The 20,420-nt window shown below is 50.7% G+C and overlaps 3 protein-coding genes across 8 annotated transcripts; 1 reads left to right on the top strand and 2 right to left on the bottom strand.

The window, feature by feature from the left end:
- Window positions 1–317: 317 nt before the first annotated feature.
- Window positions 318–10,072, bottom strand: LOC120949729 (uncharacterized). 6 transcript variants are annotated; one of them, XM_040367210.2, is made up of 9 exons: window positions 9,958–10,072; window positions 6,167–6,597; window positions 5,959–6,076; window positions 4,632–5,837; window positions 2,595–3,275; window positions 1,729–2,518; window positions 1,382–1,652; window positions 1,051–1,310; window positions 318–872 (listed from the first exon to the last, which is right to left on the bottom strand). In XM_040367210.2, exons 2-9 carry the CDS (start codon window positions 6,595–6,597, stop codon window positions 685–687), a joined length of 3,945 nt encoding a protein of 1,314 aa, XP_040223144.2. In that variant the 5' UTR covers window positions 9,958–10,072; the 3' UTR covers window positions 318–684. The 6 variants fall into 6 exon arrangements, with proteins under 6 accessions (XP_040223144.2, XP_040223149.2, XP_040223147.2 ...); XM_040367215.2 differs by lacking the exon at window positions 9,958–10,072 and adding an exon at window positions 9,864–9,955; XM_040367213.2 differs by lacking the exon at window positions 9,958–10,072 and adding an exon at window positions 9,585–9,853.
- A 536-nt stretch (window positions 10,073–10,608) lies between these two features.
- On the bottom strand, window positions 10,609–17,337 carry LOC120949733 (glutamate [NMDA] receptor subunit 1). The gene is made up of 12 exons (XM_040367219.2): window positions 16,492–17,337; window positions 16,154–16,276; window positions 15,718–15,939; window positions 15,411–15,613; window positions 15,152–15,317; window positions 14,981–15,086; window positions 14,744–14,904; window positions 14,264–14,480; window positions 13,607–14,176; window positions 13,255–13,528; window positions 12,535–12,961; window positions 10,609–12,456 (listed from the first exon to the last, which is right to left on the bottom strand). The coding sequence occupies exons 1-12, from the start codon at window positions 16,657–16,659 to the stop codon at window positions 12,193–12,195; spliced, it is 2,901 nt and encodes a 966-aa protein (XP_040223153.2). The 5' UTR covers window positions 16,660–17,337; the 3' UTR covers window positions 10,609–12,192.
- Window positions 17,338–18,579: 1,242 nt separating this feature from the next.
- Window positions 18,580–20,420, top strand: LOC120949735 (innexin inx7). Its single transcript, XM_040367221.2, has 4 exons — window positions 18,580–18,867; window positions 18,945–19,219; window positions 19,340–19,877; window positions 19,965–20,420. Exons 1-4 carry the CDS (start codon window positions 18,728–18,730, stop codon window positions 20,305–20,307), a joined length of 1,296 nt encoding a protein of 431 aa, XP_040223155.2. The 5' UTR covers window positions 18,580–18,727; the 3' UTR covers window positions 20,308–20,420.

Here is a 20,420-nt window from a genome sequence, read left to right as displayed (position 1 = left end):
TAATTTTGCAAGTAAGGGGAGGTTATAGTTACTTTATGAATTAGTTAATATGATTCTCACTGAATATATCAGTTTTAAACCATTTGAAATAGTTTTTAACATTCGATCAAAACGGAAATTATTTGGCAATTTAAAATTGATGTGTCAAATCAGTACAATTTGCTCAAAGAATTGTCATATTTAGAAAACCGCGTATCTCCGAATCCGCGTATAAGAGGTACCGTGTATCTCGGGGACCGGCTGTATATAAGTTAAGACTTATATTATTTTGGATATTGAAACGGACGAAACCGATCATTCGAAATAAGACCACGACATTTTTCACAGTTATTGCTTTTTCTTTATTGAAACGAACAAATACCTAGAATCATATACATATAATCAATAATAATCATCATCGTAATCAGTAATAGTAGGTGATAAACGTAGCATTAAACTTTTTCGTACAAATATAATTGTTTTAGTGTGGTTGTGTGGAGGGGGATGGAATACGCGCCGAGCTGCGTTTTCCACGGGGAGCGTGAGCATGGGTGAGGAAATATGTGAGGAGGGAGTAATAAATTATTGTTGCTTTCTTTTACATCTTCTTCTTCTGCTGCCTCTACTTCCACTTTTCGGTTACCCATTTGTTTCGGTGGCTTACACACACACATACACACTCACACACAGACAGACGCTGCGTACTTAAACGCAACTAAACTTTACACCGTCTTCACTAGAGAAACAGTTTTGGCAATGAAGTCGATACTTTCTAACGCGTACATCTATACCATTGGTGCCGTCCCCGAGCTTTACGTGACAAACGCAACACTTGAAGCATTCGATGTGATAGAACAATCCCAGGCTTTCGATGGCCATGGCCGCACCCTTACCTGTGGAAATGGTGGATAGAGGGGAGGGGGAAAAGTTGGTTAAAAACAGCCACATTACACAACCGAAACTGTCAGTCAGCCGGCGCAAAACCCACGTGGCGATGATACGCACAGCCGTATCGTACGCGCACGCGGCACGGGATGCCGTAAGTCGGAACATTTGTTAATCAGCACGTACCCAGCTCTATTCGGCAATGGGAGCATTCCTTCTTTCCGCTCACGCTCAACACTTTGTCGCTCGTGTTGGAATACTTCTGCTGCGGTGGAGGAAGTGCTGGTAGTGCAGGCGGTTGCTGCTGCTGCTGCTGCTGCTGATGGGGAAGATGCGCATGGTGATGATGGGACGATGGCGGAGGAGGCATCGACGCATGATGATGGTGATGATTTTTCATCGAGTTTATCATTGCCAGATCCGAGTCCTCTGATAAATTGCTGCGGCTGTGTGAGGGAGACAAACAACGACATAAATTAATCTGCCCATCTCGTTTTGAACTGCTTCAGGAACTTACTCCGAGTTTTCCGGACTGGCGGCGTTTAGCTTTTGGACCCGCTGGGTAATTGCATCGATGACAAACTTTGGCAATGGCCGTTTGGCATTGTTGGTGCTGCTTTTTTGATGCTGCTCGATTCGCCTCTGCTCTGCCTCCTGCACCAACCAGTGCTGCCCGTACGGCATGTGATTAGTTCCACCACCACCACCACCACCACTGCTGCTGCTGCTGCTGCCGCCCTGGCCACGGTTCACCACCATCGCTGATGGATGTGTATTTTGTTTATTATCTGCATGAAACGAGCCAAACAAAAAACAAACTCATTATAACCATCATTATGGGCTGATTAATCTCGACTATTTCACCTTTGGGATGTTGCTCAAACATACTGTTGGACACTCGCTGTCCACCACCACCACCACCGTGATAACCACCCACAGCAGCTCCGGGCGGCAATGAGCCATTCATCGCAGGCCGCGGAGCCACCGCTGGACGTTTATCAAACAATGCCGCACCCGGGTGTCCCGTCGGCCCCCGATGATGGTCAACAGCCGGTGGCCAGCAGGATCCGTCGAAGCTGGCGGCCGAGTTGGCCGAAAACTCCTCACCGTACGATGACAGCGACGAGGGATGGGAAGAGGAGGCGGCCACGTTCGACAGGTTCGGCATCGATTCCCGATGCAGCGAGCCCATCTCGTAGCCGGAGTTTACCACCTCATCGAGAAACGGCGCGTCGTACGAAGCGTACGAGTTGACGTTCTGCAACGATCGGCTGTCGATGGCCGGCATGGAAGCGCGATGATGGTGCAGCAGGTTGTGATGCAGGTGCGATGGTTGATGAGAGTGATGGTGCGGGTAGTAGTACGGTTGCTGCTGCTGCTGCTGCTGCGGTGGCGCCTGACGCACCGACTGTACGAGCGGAGACTGCTGCACGGGTTGAGATTGCTGCTGTAATTGATTCGAATGCTGCGGTTGATGATGATGATGATGTTGCGGTGGTAGAGGTTGCGCCGGATCCGTTACAGTTCGCGTTCCAGCAGCAGCGGCGGCGGCATCCGCTTTCGTCAGCTTCTCGTAAAACATTTGCTTCTCGCGCCTTCGCTGCAGCTCCTCTTGCTCAATCTGCAGCAGCTCCCGCTCTACGCTGACTATTTCCTAGGAAGCAATCGAGAAGGAAACGTGCCAATTGAGCTTTCGTTGCGTTTTCGAAACCATTGCGCCATTGTCTTACCTCATGTTCGCCAGGATCGTACAGCTGCTGCTGCTGCTGCTGCTGGAGATGATGCGCTAGTGCCGGTTCGATTCGATTACTATACACCATCATCTCGTGCTGATCTTTGTCCCGCTCCTGCTCCTTCTCTTGCTCCTGCTGCTGATGCTGTAGCTGCTGCTGCTGTTGATGTACCACCTGCTGGACCACTTCATAACTCTCCAAGCTTCTCCACTGTTCGTCCTCATACTGTTGCTGCCGATGATCGCTGTTGTGCATCATCATCCCGATCCCGTTCGCGTTTGGGTCATCCCCGTGGTGCCCGTTCCCATTGGCGTGCGTGTGCATTGCTGCTCCTTTCTCCATCCAGCTCGTGATAATCGCACCGCGTGTCGTCAGCGATTGTAGTAGCTCCTGCTCCGTCGGTTCCTCCTCGACCGGTGGCGGTGGAGGCTTTTCTTTCGGTGGCGTCAGGCTTGACTGCGGTAGCGCCATCAGCACTAGTTGCTGTTGTTGTTCCTCGCTCGCTGGCATATAGTCGGTGGCCAAGGGGATCACGCTTAGCGGCACGATATCGGTTTCAGCCGGTTGCGCGACGGACGGTTCGCGTTCCCGCTGCGAGAGCGCTCCTTCTACGGTGCCGGATTCGTTCAGCTCACTGTCCATCTCTTCGAAAGCCACATCGAGCGCATTGTCGAGCAGCTGTGGAGGGAAAGCCGTGGAGACACATAAAAAAGGGGAAATATTACATCTTTTTGGTCTGCCAAAATGTGACACAACAAAGTCGTTACATTCTACAGGGCATCGTTGTGCCCTTGCCATCGAAAACTAACAGACAAGCTCTTACTCATAGCTTCCATTGCATCATTTGCACATTCCACAGTGCATCCTGCCTGTTGCAATCCCCCCGAAAAGACGGCTTTCTTATGCAATTAGCTGCCAACTTCCCCTCATACCTCATTCCACGCGACGAAAACGATCATACTATCCACCCCGAGCACGGGGTACGGGCCATCGATATTGCGCTTTGCACTAATCGAGGGAGCGAGTGTGGTGTGGGGGCATTCAAAACGGGCGAAAAATGCTGATTTATTTTTCTTTTCTTTTTGCGCAGGAGTAAAGTGGGCGCACGCTAGGCTTACTCTCTAGAACGACTTTACGACTACTACGGCTGCATCCGTCATTGCGCGGCGTCGGCGTTGAGTTGCGAGGTTGCGACGACGTTTGGCTGGTTAGACAGACGCTGCACGAGCCGTTTCCTTTACATTGCATTTGAGAGAGAGAGAGAGGGGGAGAGAAAAAATAGGCAAAACACGGTAATGATAACCTTGGGCCGGTCAACACAGTTTGGCCAGAAGCGCCAAGTTCAACCACAACACGATAATATTATTAAACACACACATAACACACACTCGATGATGAAGAACGGAACAAAACGGTGTGCATGCGCATTCCGGAAGGGGGGTATCTGTGGCGCCAAATGATATTTTCAAGCACCTCGCGCAAATGGAATGTGTGTGTGTGTTTGTGGTGAGCGCGCCAGCTCTGCGCCAGCGAAATGTCACGATGAGTCAATCATCTCATGCAGAATAATGTAGCGGAAAGCATTACCACACACATCGTAAAGAGATATTAATGGCCAACAAACCAACAAAAAAAAAGTAAAAATACTCAAAAAAAATAAACACATTTGGCACAGAGAAGGAATGCATCCAAAAACATAAATTACTCATACGTGCAGCAAACCATGCAAAGCAAATGGGGAGAGCAGGGAGAGCAGGGGGATAAGAAAACGAGAAGAAAATCATTCTGAAAAACGTGTCGCCAACGTAAAAACAAATATTCGCCCATTCGTTATGATCGTGCTAGATGACAAGTTGCCAAAATGACGCCGAGCCCGGTAGACTAAATAGCAGCGACATTCCTAGCGCGACGCGAAAGCGGAAGCGCCACACACGCGCGGGAAAATCCACCGTCGCCTCGCGCATATTATTACTCACAACTCACACAAACATGCCATTTCGTAATTCAAAAAGTCACACACACGCACACACATACCTGTCCATTGCTGCAGTCCGTGTCGGAAAACTCGCTCGCCGAATCGAGCGTGGTCGAGCGGGCCGGGCTCTTGCCCGCCATCAGCATCATCTCGTCCGGCGACAGCAGCGACAGCGAGGGCGGATCATTCTCGTCCGCCTGCGACACCACCGAGCTGCGGGACAGGTCCGTCGTCGACTGGATGCCACTGTCCTCGCAGCAGTCGGACGATCCGCCCCCATTGCGCTTCAGCTGGTTCAGGGCCAGCTCGAACCGCCCGGTACTTCCGTTCACGAAACCAACGTTCGATTCGGACCGGCTCTTGACGACCACCGTCGTCGCTGTTGTGCTGCTGCTGCGGCTACGACCGCCTACCAGAAGCGGCTGTTGCTGCGACTGCTGGTCGTGCTCTTCCGCAATCATTTCGTTCGACTGATAGCGCTCGAATATTGCCCTCCGTTCCCGGATGCTGGCGATACCTGCCGCGAGCCATTCCGAGGTGGAAGTGCCGGAATCGCCATCGCCCCCGGTTTCCTCTAGCGGGCGTTCCTGCTGACCTCCGGCAAACGTTGCCGGTGGTGTCAGTTTTGCCACACCTGAGGGCGTTGTGTCCGCCACCGCTGGCGTCGTCGTGTGGGCCATTTGCTGCAACTGTTCGAACAACCTTCGCCGCTCTATGACGTTCACCTTTGGACGTTCTTCCTGGCACTGCTCTTGCTGTTTTGCCTGTTTCTCCTCCTGCTCCTCCTCTTGCTGCAGCTGCATTCTGCTCTCCATCGGCTGCACCGTCACCAGCGGGGTGGACCGTCGTTCTTCGCGTCGTGTCGCCTCCACCAGCAGCCCGGTGGACTGCAGCTTCTGCGTCACGCGCTCCACCTCTGCCACATCGCTCTCTTCGCCGGCGCTATTATTGCTTTCGTAATTATCGTTGCTAGTGCTTTCAATTGAGCTAACTACGGACGAGCTCGTCGTGGCGGTCGTCACAATGCTACTGCCTAATACACCCGACACCCGGCTGCTGCCGTTGGTGGTGCTGGTGCTCTGTGTCATGGGAAATTTGGACTTGTAGTTTTCGATGGCGAGCGAAAATTCATTCATTTCCGGCACTTCCCGCGCACTACCGTGCTCGTCCAGCTCCTCGTCGGCCGCTTTCGAGTCACCGTCGGCGTGCTTGGACGAGCAGCAGCTGCTCGTGTCATCCGTGGCGCGATCGTCCGTCGATTCATCCTGTTTTGAATTTCCAAATTGAACGCAAGTGAGTGAGTTTGGTTGGGGGCGGATTGGGCGCGAAAGTTGTAGGTGTGGCGAGATTAACGACCAACCCCGCTCGTCTTCTTCCCTCCCTTACCTTGTACTGCTGCTGCTGCTTGGAGGTATCGGTGGGATCATGCAGATCGTCGCTGCTAAAGTTCGCCCCTTCGTCATCATCCTCGTTCTCCGGCAGTATGAACCGTCGGCGCGATCCACTGCAACGCAAACACACGCAAGAGACACGGCCATCATTCACCATTTATCTAATAGAAAACCAGCCCCCTTCCTTCCCCTTCAAAACGTACCTGTTTTCCAGCATCTCCGAAAACGTTTTCGACTTTTTGCGCGCCCGGCACACCTCCTCCTGCTCGATCTTCTTCGCCTCGGTAATCTTGTCGATAATGTGCTCCACCCGTTTCCTGCGCGACGACTTCCAATTGTCCAGATTGCACTGCCATTCCTCCGCGTCCTCCACCTCCCGGGGCGGCTTCACCTCCTGCTGCTTCCGCTCGGTCGACGGTTTGTTGTTCGCCTTGCTCGGATCGTACAGCTTGGCCGGCTTGATCTGCACGAACTGTAGCGGATCGTAGGCCGGTTTCGGTGGGGCCGCCCGCGTCACCCGGCTCTTCTTGATGAACTCATCTGTTTCGATGTGCACGTTGTTGTTGTTGTTGTTGTTGTTATTGGTGGGGCTGATGCTATTGCTACTACTGTTGTTCGATGAAGTCGCCGCCATCTGCGATGTATAACGACGTTGTGCAAGCGGTTCCCCCGACGACACCGGACACCGCCGATCGACAGAGAGAGAGGGATAAAACAGGGAAAAAACACCCAAAATTAGATTCTCGTTTTATTTTCTTTCTCCAACCCACGGCTGTTTCCGGTCGTATTTTAAAACACACACACAACGCGACGGTTCGCAAACGGTTTATCCTCCCCAAATGGGGTTTGAAATGGATAAGAGCGCGAATGACTTAAGCCCTCCCTCCCTCCTCGCGACACATGGGCGCGCCAAAGCGGTCTCTTGCGTAACACGCACGGGTTGAGCCCGCTGTTGCGCTGAACTGCATTCGTGCCGAAGGTGACTAGATTGTTGCCGTGTGTGTGTGTGTGTGCTGTGTTTGGCTTTTTTTATCTGCTTCTTTCGCCTCTGTGTCCCTTTAATGGCAGTGGCAGCGTAACTTTCGCCTACGTTTGCAGAAAGCGCAGAAACACCACGTACAACACAGCAACGCGAACCCGCAAGGCGGTTAGTGCAAGCGAGGGAAAAACTGTCCCCATCCCCTGGCCTGTTTTATCAGCTGTTGTGTTAGAGCGATATCTGATCGGTGGAAAACATGATTGGCCCACCTTCCATCATGTCGACTGATCGAAATCATAAACTTCTGCGCACACACACACACACAAACAATGCGTATCTCCATTTGACATCATTTTCCCATTTAGCACAATTGGCTGGGATGGCGGGCGGATACGTCTTCCACACCCTTCCACACAGAACAAAACGTGTCACCGCTTGAGAGTTGTTTTTTTTTTGTTGTGAAACCTAACGTTTGTATAATCTTTCGCCTTTTTGTTAGTTTCTATACTTTTGCCATCGTGTTGTCCCCATCCGCACCTTTTTCCACCGGGAGTTTTTTTCGCCCCATCCACAATGAAGCAGAAACAGAAGAAAACTACACAACACACGGGACTAATGATGAAATGGGGCGGTGGGGGGCAAGAAGCGGGCGGCTAGCGGGTTTCGCGGGAAGGTTGTCCGCACTATGGAGGGCAAAAGTACCGTTAGCCTAAGCAGCAGCAACAGCAGCAACAGCAACAACAACAGCGGCAGTAGCGCAATCTCTAAACACTCTGCTACGCGCTGCGTGAAGAACGTAACGGCTGCGTGTAACGGAGGGACAGGCAAGCAGCAGCGGCAGCAGCATAAGCATCAGCAGCATATAAACACTACATTCCTAATTGTGTGGCGCTTCAGCCCTCTCCCCCCTCTTCTGTGACTCACGAAACTTCTTAGCACTGTTAAGGGGAAAAATCGAACTGAAAAACGCTTTTCACTCCCACAAGGTGACACGCCGACGGTGGTGTCCCGGTTTCCCCCGACAAGTTGCGGTGAGTTTGGTCGCGCACACGCACAAAACTAACGGCGGAAGAATGAAGTGAAACCCACAAAAAAAACGGAAAAAACACCCCACAAACTACACGTCCCGGTCCTCTTGGCCAGAATTGCACGATGCACGCACTGCCTAGTGAGAGAAGGGAGCACCATCACACACCATACGAAAACCTACTGAAACTATCTTTTCTCGAACTGTCTGTCCATCGGAAGGGAGAGTAGGCGGCGGCGGCAGCGGTCTCGGGTTTCTTTTCGGGGTTTCGATCGACGACGACGACGACGACGACGACGACGAGCGAGTGACAACAGCGCACGGCGCAGCGCGTTACTCTACACACTCTGCTGCTGCGACCATCGAAGCAAGCCAGTCAGCCAGCCAGCTAGCCAGTCAGCCCGCTAGAGCGTGGTGGTGGTGGTGGTGTGGCTGTGTGTGCGCGCGCGAGTGAACAAGGCGCAGGCCCTCCTCGCGGTGAGAGAAAACCTACTTTGATCCCATTCCAATCTCCGTGTTCCGTTTCTCACCCTTTCTCCATTCGGTGTCCCGCGCGGCCAGCAGTTGTGCAGCACACACAAACCTCCTCTCCCTTCTCTTCTCCGCACACTTGTCTACTTCCACAACCTGTCGTGTCGTGGTCGTCGCCGTTGCTCCTCTAATTCATCATGCAACCAGCCCCTGCGCCTTTACTCTGCTGCTCCTAGAGTGTGCTGCACCTAGGCCGTCCTCCAAAGGTGCGAGCGAGACGGAGACACACACACACACACAGGAATAGGGGAGAAGAGGAAAACGCGAACGCTCCCAACGGGTGTACGGGCGTGAAGGCACGGTGGAAAACTAATCCGACTCTAACGCTCGTTTGTCCATCCACCCCAATTGCATGCTTTACGCTCGCGCTCCATCCCGTACCCTACTACTACTACATAGTTTATGCTACACTATAGTGTATCTCGCTTTGCTTGCCTGTGTGCGTGTGCCTCTGTGTATGTGTTGATCCACCTGTTTCGGTCACTTTGCGAACCAAAAAAAAAAAAACAACAAAAAACTCATATTTGCTCGCAGTCACGGGCTTGCGACCGCAGATTAGCCGTAGTAGATTATCACTTTTAGAGCGCGCGCGCGCGTGTTTGGAGGGAAAAACATTACCCACCCCATTTCCACAACACTTTCCTCACCACCACAACCACAACCCTGCCTGCGCAACCCGCTCGCTCGTACAATTGCTTGCTACTATCTCTTGGCGAGGCGATAAAATAAAAATACCGACAACAAACATTTTATTTACATCTCCGCCGGTTATCTTCCCACCACCCCCGTGCGGCGTGTTGGGTCCGGCCACGCCACGACACGATACAAATCACGCAAAACCCACCAAAATGGAATAAAATAAATCTTGCTTCCAGCGCAAATGCTTTCACTGCCCTGTACACGCGCGATCTCGCTCTCTCTCTCTCTCTCTCTCTCACTCTCGCTCTCTCTTTCTCCCTCTTGCGCTCTCACTACACACCGCTACACAGCAACGGAACGTCTCATGTTTCTGCCGCATTTTACCACATCCACGAAAAGGGTGTAACTATGGTGCCTGGCCATATGATTGCGCGGTACAGCATACCTTCACTGCCCTTGTTGCTGCAGCTATTGTTGTTGTTGTTGTTGTTGCGGGGCGGGTGTTCGCAGAGCTTGCTGCGTTGCATTACCCTAAAAAGCAAACAAACCGTGCACTAGCTGGCGGCGCACGCTGGCTTGCGGTGGTCTGCGGGATCTCTTCTCCGTGACGGAACTTGTGCTGGAACGCGCTTAGTTAGATCACGGCCAACGTCACAACTTTTCGTTTCCCACCTCGCCGCTCGCCCGCCCGCAACGGCGGCACTACCACTCTCTGCCTGCTCACCTGGAATGCACTTCCAGCAGCGCTCCCACACACACACACACTCACGCAAACACACTGTCACAACTCACAACCGATTTCGGCACCGCTTAATTACCTTTGTTTTGCGCCGCGCTTACTTTTCACTAACTTTTCACACGATGCGATGAGGAAAAGCGCACCACCTCCGCGCACTAGCTTTTTGTACAACTGAAGGTATTTTTTTTTGTTTACGTTCAATCACGGCCTGTCAAATAACCTGTGCATTTGCTCTACACAACAGGTGGCCACACCGGTCAAGGTGGATGACAAGCTGGAAGGAAAAATGGAAAATTAAAAAATGAATTCAATTACTGCTTAATTTTTGTTACCAGCTCAGTTTCTCCTGTTCATTGACGTTCATTTTTGTTTAAATAATCCACCTGAAAGGTTTTTACTATTCCCGCAAACACTCCATTCTGAACACCGTACCGTTGTAAGCAAACCTGGCCAGTGCTGCTCAACCCCAACACCGCCGCAAAGGTACGCGCGCCCAAGGTGTTTCCTTTTCCTTCGATAACGAGGAGCACTACAACAGTAAGCGCGGGGAACTGCATTTGCAGTGCTCCGGAGAAGGCCGTTGCCATAGTAACTCTGGCATTTGAGAAAATAATATCCACAATAAAAAAACAACACTATCCAAACACACAGCAGTTAGGCCGTCTCGTTAAATGTTTTGTTTTATTCATCTCTATCGTTGTAGGACAAACAATGCGGCGTGAGCCACGCGTTTCGTATCGAATTGTCAAATATGTTTTCCTTTTTATTACTCAGTTTGTTTTCATACATAATCAATATAATGACTGGCTGTATATTTTGTTATCCTTGTTTGCTCCTCCTGCTCCTCCTGCTCCAACCAACCAACACACCTCCACCACGCATACACTCACACCTTACGACCACACACACGCACACACACTTGGGTTGTGGTTTTTTTTTTGTTTGGTTTGGTTTTGTTTTGTTTACTCTAAGTTTCCACATCTTTCTTATACATGTTAACAAATGTTTAGCATCATTGCATGTTTTTTTAGTAAGGGTTTTGGCATTTTAAAATGTTAATGTTACGATTTTTTAAACATAGACTTTTATCATCTATTCCTTTAGTTTTCTTTTAAATGTACGTTTAGCTACTTCATTTCTTCTTTTGGCATTACGTTTTTTGTTGTTGTGCAAATGACTGAGCTTGGTTAAGTTTTCTGTTCTTGTTTGTTTTGTTTTTGTTTTGTTTTTTTTTGTGTGAGTGTTTCGTTTTGTTTTGTTTTGGTTTTGTCGTCCCATCGGTTTTTGTTAACAACTAACAGTGATAAAATTACTTTCTTTTCCTTGGCTAGTACTGTTTGTTTTTTTCTTTTTGTTTTTTGGGAGACGTTAGGCTATCAACTACTGTTAATGCAGGACATCATACGGTGCAAACCCCGCCCATCTTTTTCTATTTGTTTTTCTTCTTCTTCTTCTTCTCTTCTTCATCTTCATTCGTCCTTTAATTCTTTGCCCTTTCTTTGGTTCACAAAAATATATCTCAAACCCGACACAACAATGGAAAACAAATGGCAGTTTAATAGGTTCAACACATTCCCGCACGCGCTCTGATCGGCTTTCAAACGATCTCCCGTGGTGTGTGGGGGGCTGGGGGCCCTCTTGGAGGACCGAACAAAGCAAACGCAAGCAGTTTAGTTTTGTTAGTGTACACAATAGTTAACTCACAACTAGCACCTGATACAAATGCACTATTATTACGCGCGCGCACGCTGTTTTTTCTCTCCTCCGTCGTCTTCTTCTTCTTCTTCTGCTCTTTTTGGCTATTAGGTGGTTTGGGTGGCCGCACGCACCGGAAACCGGTGCAACGGTACCGAGAAACATATGGCTTTAGAACGCGTGTTTAACATGGAAACCATAAAATGATTGTACACACACACACACACACTTACTCACACCACACGCACGCGAAATGTGGGCGCGAATCCTTCACCTCGTCGGCTCAGCATGGCGGATTGATTCGTCGTTTGCAGTTTGTGTTTTAAAAGTGTATACTTATCTAACGAATGTAAACAATTACCTGTATTGAACAACACGCACACGGAATTGGAGTTTTCTTCGGTTATCTGTCCTCGCATTCCTTCCCTTCCCCCTTTCCCGCCACTTCTTCCCCTAGCTTCTCTCCCCGTTCCCCCCTCCCTAGTCAACGATACTTAACGGTAGTTAAAGTGTTTTGGCTACACTCATTCATTAGGCGCAATTTGGAGACCGGTGGGGTGGATGGATACGGTTCCGACCCTTTTTTTTTTTAATTTCCCTCCGATAATTTGTTTACCATTTAAACTATCAAGTGAGACACATCGGTAGCGTAAGTGGGCATGTAGCGCGGCGGCGGCTTCCCGGCCCCGCTACTGTTGTTCTTCCGGTTCACGATGTACTCCTTGTCCTTCGGCCAGGCCCGTTCCGGTGTGCGGGGCAGCGGCGGCAGTATCGGGTAGCGCGATTTCTCCGCATTCTGGCTTTGGACCGATTTGGACACCGAGTTCAGCCCGACATTATACTGCCGCTGCATGGCCAGGGAAGCACGTAATGTTTTTCGTTTCTGTCGTAACGAAATTACAAAAATGCGATTAATAATGTTGCAAATCTACAATTCCAGTCCTGTCACGCCATTCCTTACCTCTATTGTGCCACGCCACTTGTCGGCGGCGTGGCGGGCAATCTCCATCTTTTTCTGCTTCTTTATCTGGTGCTTCTTGTAGACCACCTCGATGATGATGAGCCCGATGCCGCCGACGATACCCGCACCGACCAGGATGAACACGCCGGCCATATTCTTCAGCCCGAGCGTGTTGGGCGTCTTCTCGAACTGCTCGCATTGCTGTACGTTCCCGTGGAAGATCCATTCCTTGTCGAGCGATTCCATGAACCCGCTCTCGTGGAAGTCTAATATTGCTAATGTTACCGCATCCGTCCAGGGTGAGCCCTTCTGCAGCCCCACGCCGTACCCGCTGCGACCGAACAGCTCGCCCGCCGTCACGAGCTCGCAGTCCTTCGATGCTTCGTACTCGAGCCGCGACGAGTCCCAAATAAATGCCATCAATTTTCTAGGTAATAAAAGGGACCGCACACAAAACAAGGGATTAGATACGGTTTGTACAATAAGCAAACAGTCAAGGGGCTCTATAATCGAATCCGGGAGTGTTTGTTGTACGATTTCGCCGGATTGCGTTAGCTACCATCGGGTGAGAGGCCTATTGCCACTGTACCACAACGAAAATGTACAACAAAACCCATACTAGACCGTTTTCCCGACGGAGCTCCTTTAACTCAAGGGACCCCGGATGGCCGCCCAGTCCGCCCTCACGCCACTAGGAGCATTGAAAGAGGTGCTTCTTACCCATCCTTCACGTCTTGAATTGCTTGTTCGGCGGTATCGTAATTGTTCGCCTCCATCGTACGGTACATGTTGGACAGCTCGACCTGCCGCCGGAAGTACATGTCCACCGAGGAACCCTTCACCGTGGCGCAGGTAAGGTTTTCCATCGTGTTGCGCAACCGCGCATCGTTGATGCCGGTCAGCTTGGTTTTCGGTCGCTCCAGCACGAGGAAAGCGGCCAGGTTGGCGGTGTACGACGCGACGATGATCATGGCAAAGCCGGCCCACACCATACCTGCAGGAAAAAAGAAACTCCAATTAGTCACCAATTCCGGTCCGTTCCGCCGGCAGTCGGTCAGTCGGTCGGTCTTACCCAACACGCGCGCCGAGAAGCTGCGGGGCGTCCCCTCCCCAATGCCACTGTTTAACAGAACGCCCCAAGCGAACCATATCGCGGAGCTGAGGTTAAGTGCGTCCTCCTCCGTGCCGTCGGTGGTCGACAGCTTGAAGCGGCCGAACGGCGAAAACCGATCCAACAGGTACAGAACGAGCGCGACCACGTGCACCGACACCATCACCAGTATCCAGAGCGTGTTGCTGAACGGCTGCAGGAAGGACACGAGCGTACTGGACCGGGACGGTTTCTTCTCCAGGATGGTAATGCCCTGGTACTTGAACGGTTTGGAAAACTCGATAAACTCCGCCCGCTCGGGGTTGATCGTGAGCGGCGCCACGATCAGATCGGCCCGCTCGGCCACCAGCTCCCCGATCAGCCCGTTCCACTCCTTCTTCACCGTTGTGCCGATGCCGGTGGTGTGGTTCTTCAGCTGGTAGTGGCCAAACTGGCCATCGGGCGACAGGGCCAGATCGTACGTAAAGTTGATCCGCTGGGCAAGCGCCTTCAGCAGATCGATACAATATCCTTTGCAGCAATATTCTTGCTCTGGAAGGGGGTGGACAGGAGAGGTGAAAAGAACCAAGTCAGCACGGTTCGTATGTGAGGATGTCACAGGCAACGGTCGTTCCTTACCATTTCCATTGGTAATGTTAAAATGCGGACACACCACCTCATCGTCCGCACAGTCAATCTCATCGTCCAGCAGCTTGCGCGCGTACACGAACGGTTTCTCCTCGATCGTCAGTACCTTCAGGTGCGTCGGGATCATGATACCTTCCGGCTTTTTGCCCGTATTGCCCGGCCACGTTATGCTGCTGTCGTTTATCTTGAGGCGCATCTTACGCTTTTCCTGCACACAAAAAAGAAGCAAAAGAAAGCAACACCGTAATTAGTAAGATAGATCGATCAGCATCAGATCAGAGGCAAGGTTGTAAATCTATCGCAATGGGTCTAGCTTTACAGAGACAAGGATCTGAGATTTATTGCCCACTGGCAGGCGATAGGTCGTATCGAAAGTACGTGACGTGATTAAAAATATTGCCTTGCGATTTTTAATCAACACTATCACAATGGATTAGAAGCACACAAGCACACACAAACACACGCACTCACCGAATCGTAATGGAAGCTTCCGACTTTTACAAACGAGTGCTTCTCGTGCACATTGATAACATCGTACTCGGCGTACATGCGATCCCCGTTATCGTCAAACGCAACCTGGCCCGTTTCGCCACGAATGTTTCTCGTCTTCAAGTACCCAAACAGTCGCTTGCCTGTTGAAGAAAGCCCAGAAAGGCCATTAATACCCAGCGTTTCAGTGCACTAGAGGAGAGCGTTGCCAGCACCTACCCGACTCCCAGATGACACCAGAGTCGTCACAATCTTTCGGCGCCTCGGTTATGGTTTCGTTCACCGTCATCTCCTTGATCGCCGATGCCAGAATGTAGATCGCATCCTTAAAAAAAACAAGGGAATTGTTTAACAAGTTGCAAAAGAGTTCGTTTCCCCGAGATTGCTTACCTTGATGTGATCCGTCTCATTTTCCGCATTGTTCAGCTTCAACCCGATGATGCCCGTCGGAGTGTTGTTCGCGCTGAGCGCTTGCTCCGTCACGATCCAAATGTGTCCGTACTCGGTCATGTTGTGGATGGCCGCGTCACGGAATATTACGTACGCATCCTCTTGGCTTTAGATAAATGCAGAAAGTGAAAGATATAATATCAAAAAAGGAAGACACCCGTCTGGCAATGAAGCTCCAACAAGAAAACCCCGTACTTACCTCGCATAAAGTAGATAGACACGTGATTGGGCCGTTTTCATGTCCATCAGGTAGGAGCTGAAGCTGTCCAGCTTCGGTTCAAACTCCACGATCGATTCCACCGTCGCCCGCACATCGATATCGTCATAGTTTGTCTGGGACGTCGTCTGAAAGCGACCCAACACGGCACGGCCATCCGTATCGGAGCTGTGTATGATGATAACCTAGATTTTTTTTCATTTGGGTTCGAAAGAAAGAAAGCAGAGCATAGAGATTAGATGCCTCACGACAGTTCGACCCAAGGTCCGTCATCTCCCTCGTGTCCTACCTTAGTGTAGCCGAAATGGCTTAAAATTTCCAACCAAACGTCCGCCTGGTGGTAGTACGGAGGCACCGTGCGTAGGAACGACACGTGAATGTTCTTATCGGAGAAGGCAGCCTCGCGGGACGAGATCCCGATGACGGGAATTTGGTAGAATCCGCTGGTATAGCTAACGGCCGCCGGGGACAGATCACCCGTCGGTTCGTGCGATACCACTACCGCGTAAACCTAATGAAGCGGGAGAGAGAGAGAGAGCAAGAGAGAGAGAATGAGAGGAACACATCAAAGCGAACGAGAAAGAAAGAGAATCAAATATTAATTATAATTTAGCAGAAAACAATAGACAGTATCGAATAATCAAGAGAGAGAGAGAGAGAGAAACAGAACTACAATTCTTCAAGAAGAAAAAGGGAGTTGCCGCCCATCTCGGAACAATACCTACCCTTCGGGATATCAGGTGTTTACAAACATTGAGCGCTGTTTTGATGGGATTTTTATCGATCCGGATCGTCTTATCGTAGTAGGTGGTACCTCGTGGCACATACTGTTGGTCAAAGTTCAGATGCTGCAAAAACATGGGAAAGAAAGGACGAAAGAATGCACTACATACATACAAACACACACACACCCACACGCAGAGCGTTGATAAACACAACGGCACAACGGCGACGCGGCGCCTCCTGCGCTTGTCCGCCCCATTCGCCAGGATGAAGGATGATGGATGGATGGACGGATGGATGGTTGCGAGGAGATGAAGGAAATTGGTTAGATAACACTTACCGCAATCACGGTCGCGAAGTGTGATTCACTCTCATTATTGCTCAGCACACCGCCAATGTTGTAGTAGGAAGGACTTTCGCTGCCGGTGGGCTTCTGGGCGAGCAGGGCCTGCGGTATCATCAGGCTCAGCAGCATGCAGGACGCGGGCAGCATTCGTGTTAACTTCATTTTCAGGCGTACGCGGGTACTCCGTCCTAGCGGGGACCGTCCCCAATCCTTAATGCATAGTCACTTGGTTGCTTCTTCCACTTGGCACATACATGCACACACATGCACGCACGCACGCACACACACACTCACACACGCGCACACACCCTTTCGAGAGGATGTCCTTTCGCGAGAGGTCGTTCGTGGTGCTGCTGCTGCTGCTACTGCTGGGAACTTGCTGCTGCTGGTACTACTACTACTACTGCTGCTGCTGCTGCTGCTACTGTAAAACGCACAATTTTCCAAACTTTCCACACTTCGCACACACACACACACACGGGCGCGCGATGGCGATAGTAGCACACCTTATTCTTGCGCAATTCCTTCACACCATCCTGCTGGGTCGTAGTGTGCTGTGCGAAAATGCTGAACTTTGCCACATTTTTCCACCACTATGGGAGCAGCGAGCTGTCAAAAAACGGCGTACAGCAGCACAGCGCTGCCAGCAGTACCATGTCCTCCTGGCCCCAAAAAAAAAGCACCAAACCAGCAACCAGCGTGCTAGAAGGGCGTTAGGAGTTCCGTTTCCGAGCGCGGCCACACTGCGCATGACAGGACGGACGAAACGGTACCCAATCCTAACAACAGCTGATTGATTGAAGGACGCGAATACTAACGAGAGCAAGAGAGAGAGAGAGAGCGAGAAAGCTAGAGAAAGAGAGTGTGGATATGGGCGCGCGAGTCCTTCCCAGTTGTGCGAAGCAGCGCACCAACGAGAGGACGAAAGTTATTTACATTCGAGATGCCATAAAACATTTTATTACCGGAAACTGCTGGACGTACGCTTGGGCAGTTTTCATTTAACTGTACAGCATCACTGTTGAAACGGCTGTTGCTGAAATGAATTGCACGCGGGTGGTTGTAGGAGTGAAGGGGGGGGGGGGAGAGGCTAGGGAAGAGAGGGATTAACTTTAATACAGGGTGCTAAATCCAGCCTACTACGTGTCCCTTGGGTCATGCAATCAATGCATTGCGCGATATAAGCTGATGATGATAAAAATGCGTTTTAAAACGACAATCATCGATTTAATATGCTCTCGTGCTCTCTTTCTCTCTCTCCCTCTCTCCCTCTCACACACACTATGGGCAAGCTTTCAGACGATGCGTTCAGATGGCGCTGGTAGTAGAGTAGTATACTTAACGTTGTCATCTAAACGTGACATGAGGGCAAATTTCAAATGCGAAATGATGCTGCTGTTCGTTGAATCAGCAGTGGCGAGCTTCAAAGATAACCTAGTTTTAAAAGCATTCCCATAAAACAAAGATAAAAATGTAGCTCAGGTAGCTGCACTACGTTCGTAAATCTTCCACTAACCCACATTTCCTTTATTCTGATAAAGCGATGATGTTGTTGATGGTGTGATTATCTCATTCCAGTAACATTGTAACGCTGGATGACTGTTTAGGACACTGAATCATCGAAATCTTGCAAGAATTAAGGCTATAAACCGGGAGCAATGAATTCTTCTGCTCGGGAAATCAAACGCTTGATAAATTCTTCAAGAATAGGAAACTTTCCAGTGTATTCTAGGGCACATTCCATCACATTGCAGCCAAAGCGTCTATCAGTGTAGGTGTATACACTCCATTGCTTGATTGAACATCGGTCCACTTTTATCCTCCATCAAACACACCTGTCACCACTCCCTGCTCCCTTCCCCTGTACCGAACTGCACGACGCACGAAAACGCATCTATCAGTAGATTGTCCACCGCAAGCGGGGGTACCACACCGCGACCATAGCCGCCAACCTGCTGCGCCACCCACCCTTCTCAAACCACCGGAGGTCGGTCGGTTGATAACGTTATCGGCGATCTTCCAAGACTTGGGCAAGAGTCTTTAGTTTTATCAGCCCCTGCAGCGGCTCTGAGACAACGGCAGCGGTCTGTCTCAGTTCCTCCTCGCCCGGTGACACCTCATGACGACCTCGACTGAGCAGCAGCTCGTGAGCCCGTGTGTACAAACTGGGCATCAAAACACTGGATAAGGTTGTTTTTCAGTGGGTTTCACCTCCCCAGACGGTCCGAAGATGCTGAATACGTTCTCCGTACTTTCGCCTCACCTTAAGTTTAAGTACAAGTTTGTGACGATCGACAATTTGGCGTTCAAGTTTCACTACCGTGCGACGTTTATCATTCTGCTCGTGTGTACGCTGCTGGTGACATCGAGGTAAGTGACAGTGACTGGGGAGGTGGTCCCAGCCAGTTGAGTGGATTTCAACATTTCCCTTTTCCGCTTCCCGACAGACAGTACATCGGAGAGCACATCCGGTGTATTACGGGAGGTTCCATACCGGAGCATGTCATCAACACGTTCTGCTTCTTCACCACCACCTTCACCGTCATCCGGCACTACAATGAGTCGCTGCTGCAGGATGGGGTGCTTCCGCATCCGGGCGTCGGTCCAATGTACACCGAGGATCCGGTAAAGCATCACGCCTACTATCAGTGGGTTCCGTTCATTCTCTTCCTGCAGGCGCTCACGTTCTACGCACCCCACATGCTGTGGCGTGTAAGCGAAGGTATGTCTCGCGAGTTTCATGTCACGTCAGCGCAAAGTTCACGGTCTGACTCACGCAAACACATTTCCTCATGTATTTGTTACTTCCTCTTCCCTTATCTCGCTCGCTCGACGGTCAAAGGCGGTCGGTTGAAGAATCTCGTCGACGGGTTGCACATGGCGCACCTTAGCGAGCACTACACGGCCAAGGCGAACATTACGATCGGACCGAAGTATACGCTGCTTTCGCGGGACACCGTCGACGCCAAGCTGCGCACGGTGAAGCGTGAATTCTCGAACCACTTCATGGTCCAGCGCCACTGGGCGTCGCGACACATCTTCTGCGAGGTGCTGAACCTGCTCAACTGCATCCTGCAGATCGTGTTCACCAACATCTTTCTCGGGCGCAAGTTCTGGAACCTGGGGCCGAGCTTCCTGGAGGAAGACTTTACCGGCAAGATGGACGTGCTCGATACGGTGTTCCCGAAGGTGACCAAGTGCCACTTCTACAAGTACGGTCCGACCGGTTCGATCCAAAAGCATGACGCCCTGTGCATAATGGCACTGAACGTGATTAATGAGAAGATTTTTACCTTCCTCTGGTTCTGGTACGTGGTGCTGTTCTGTGTGGCCGTACTGGCGATCGTTTGGCGCATGCTGACACTACTCCTGCACAACAGGTAAGTAACACCGGAGGATGGGTGTGTGTGAGAGGTTCAGGAAGCGAACAACCAAGTACTAATGCAACCTCCTGCTCTGCCTAACAGATCCTACAAGTTTACGGCACTGATCTTGTCGTTTGCCAGCCCGGGACGGTTAAACCCACAGGATGTGGAGATCATTACCAAACGGTTGCGCTTCACCGAGTGGCTGTTCCTGTACTATCTTGCCAAAAACATGGATGCGCACCTGTTCCGCAAAGTGTTGCGCCAAATAACGGACGAGCTAAGACACCCGAAGGAGGACGAGGACGACGAGCATGACGACGACGACGACCACCACCACCGCCATCATCGTGGCATCGATACAGTTGATGGTCACCATGACGACGATGATAGTGACATAGAGATGGTTAAGCTGCGGTACGAGCATGACCATAAGAAGGCCTAAGCAAAGCAATGCCGCGGCGGTCAGGGCAGAAGCAGACGTTTCTAACAAAAGTATTATAATTTTAACTTTAATTGGACATTATTTAGGAATAAAAGACTCATCCAAACACCGAA

Source organism: Anopheles coluzzii, chromosome 2 (assembly GCF_943734685.1).
Source record: "Anopheles coluzzii chromosome 2, AcolN3, whole genome shotgun sequence".
In the NCBI taxonomy this organism is placed as follows: domain Eukaryota; kingdom Metazoa; phylum Arthropoda; class Insecta; order Diptera; family Culicidae; genus Anopheles; species Anopheles coluzzii.
The sequence above is the reverse complement of the archived record's forward strand: the minus strand, read 5'-3'. Positions and strand labels throughout refer to the sequence as shown.

Bases quoted from the DNA above. Each gene is read 5' to 3' on its own strand.
- LOC120949733 (XM_040367219.2), bottom strand. From the start codon at position 16,659: ATGAAGTTAACACGAATGCTGCCCGCGTCCTGCATGCTGCTGAGCCTG. The intron at 14,177-14,263 runs GTAAGGAACGAC...ACCCCCTTCCAG, and splicing joins TAACATTACCAATGGAAATG to AGCAAGAATATTGCTGCAAA. The intron at 12,962-13,254 runs GTAAGAAGCACC...TTTATTACCTAG, and splicing joins ATTCAAGACGTGAAGGATGG to AAAATTGATGGCATTTATTT.
- LOC120949735 (XM_040367221.2), top strand. From the start codon at position 18,728: ATGCTGAATACGTTCTCCGTACTTTCGCCTCACCTTAAGTTTAAGTAC. The intron at 18,868-18,944 runs GTAAGTGACAGT...GCTTCCCGACAG, and splicing joins ACGCTGCTGGTGACATCGAG to ACAGTACATCGGAGAGCACA. The intron at 19,220-19,339 runs GTATGTCTCGCG...CGACGGTCAAAG, and splicing joins GCTGTGGCGTGTAAGCGAAG to GCGGTCGGTTGAAGAATCTC.
- LOC120949729 (XM_040367210.2), bottom strand. From the start codon at position 6,597: ATGGCGGCGACTTCATCGAACAACAGTAGTAGCAATAGCATCAGCCCC. The intron at 6,077-6,166 runs GTACGTTTTGAA...TTTGCGTTGCAG, and splicing joins TCGGAGATGCTGGAAAACAG to TGGATCGCGCCGACGGTTCA. The intron at 1,653-1,728 runs GTGAAATAGTCG...CGTTTCATGCAG, and splicing joins GTTTGAGCAACATCCCAAAG to ATAATAAACAAAATACACAT.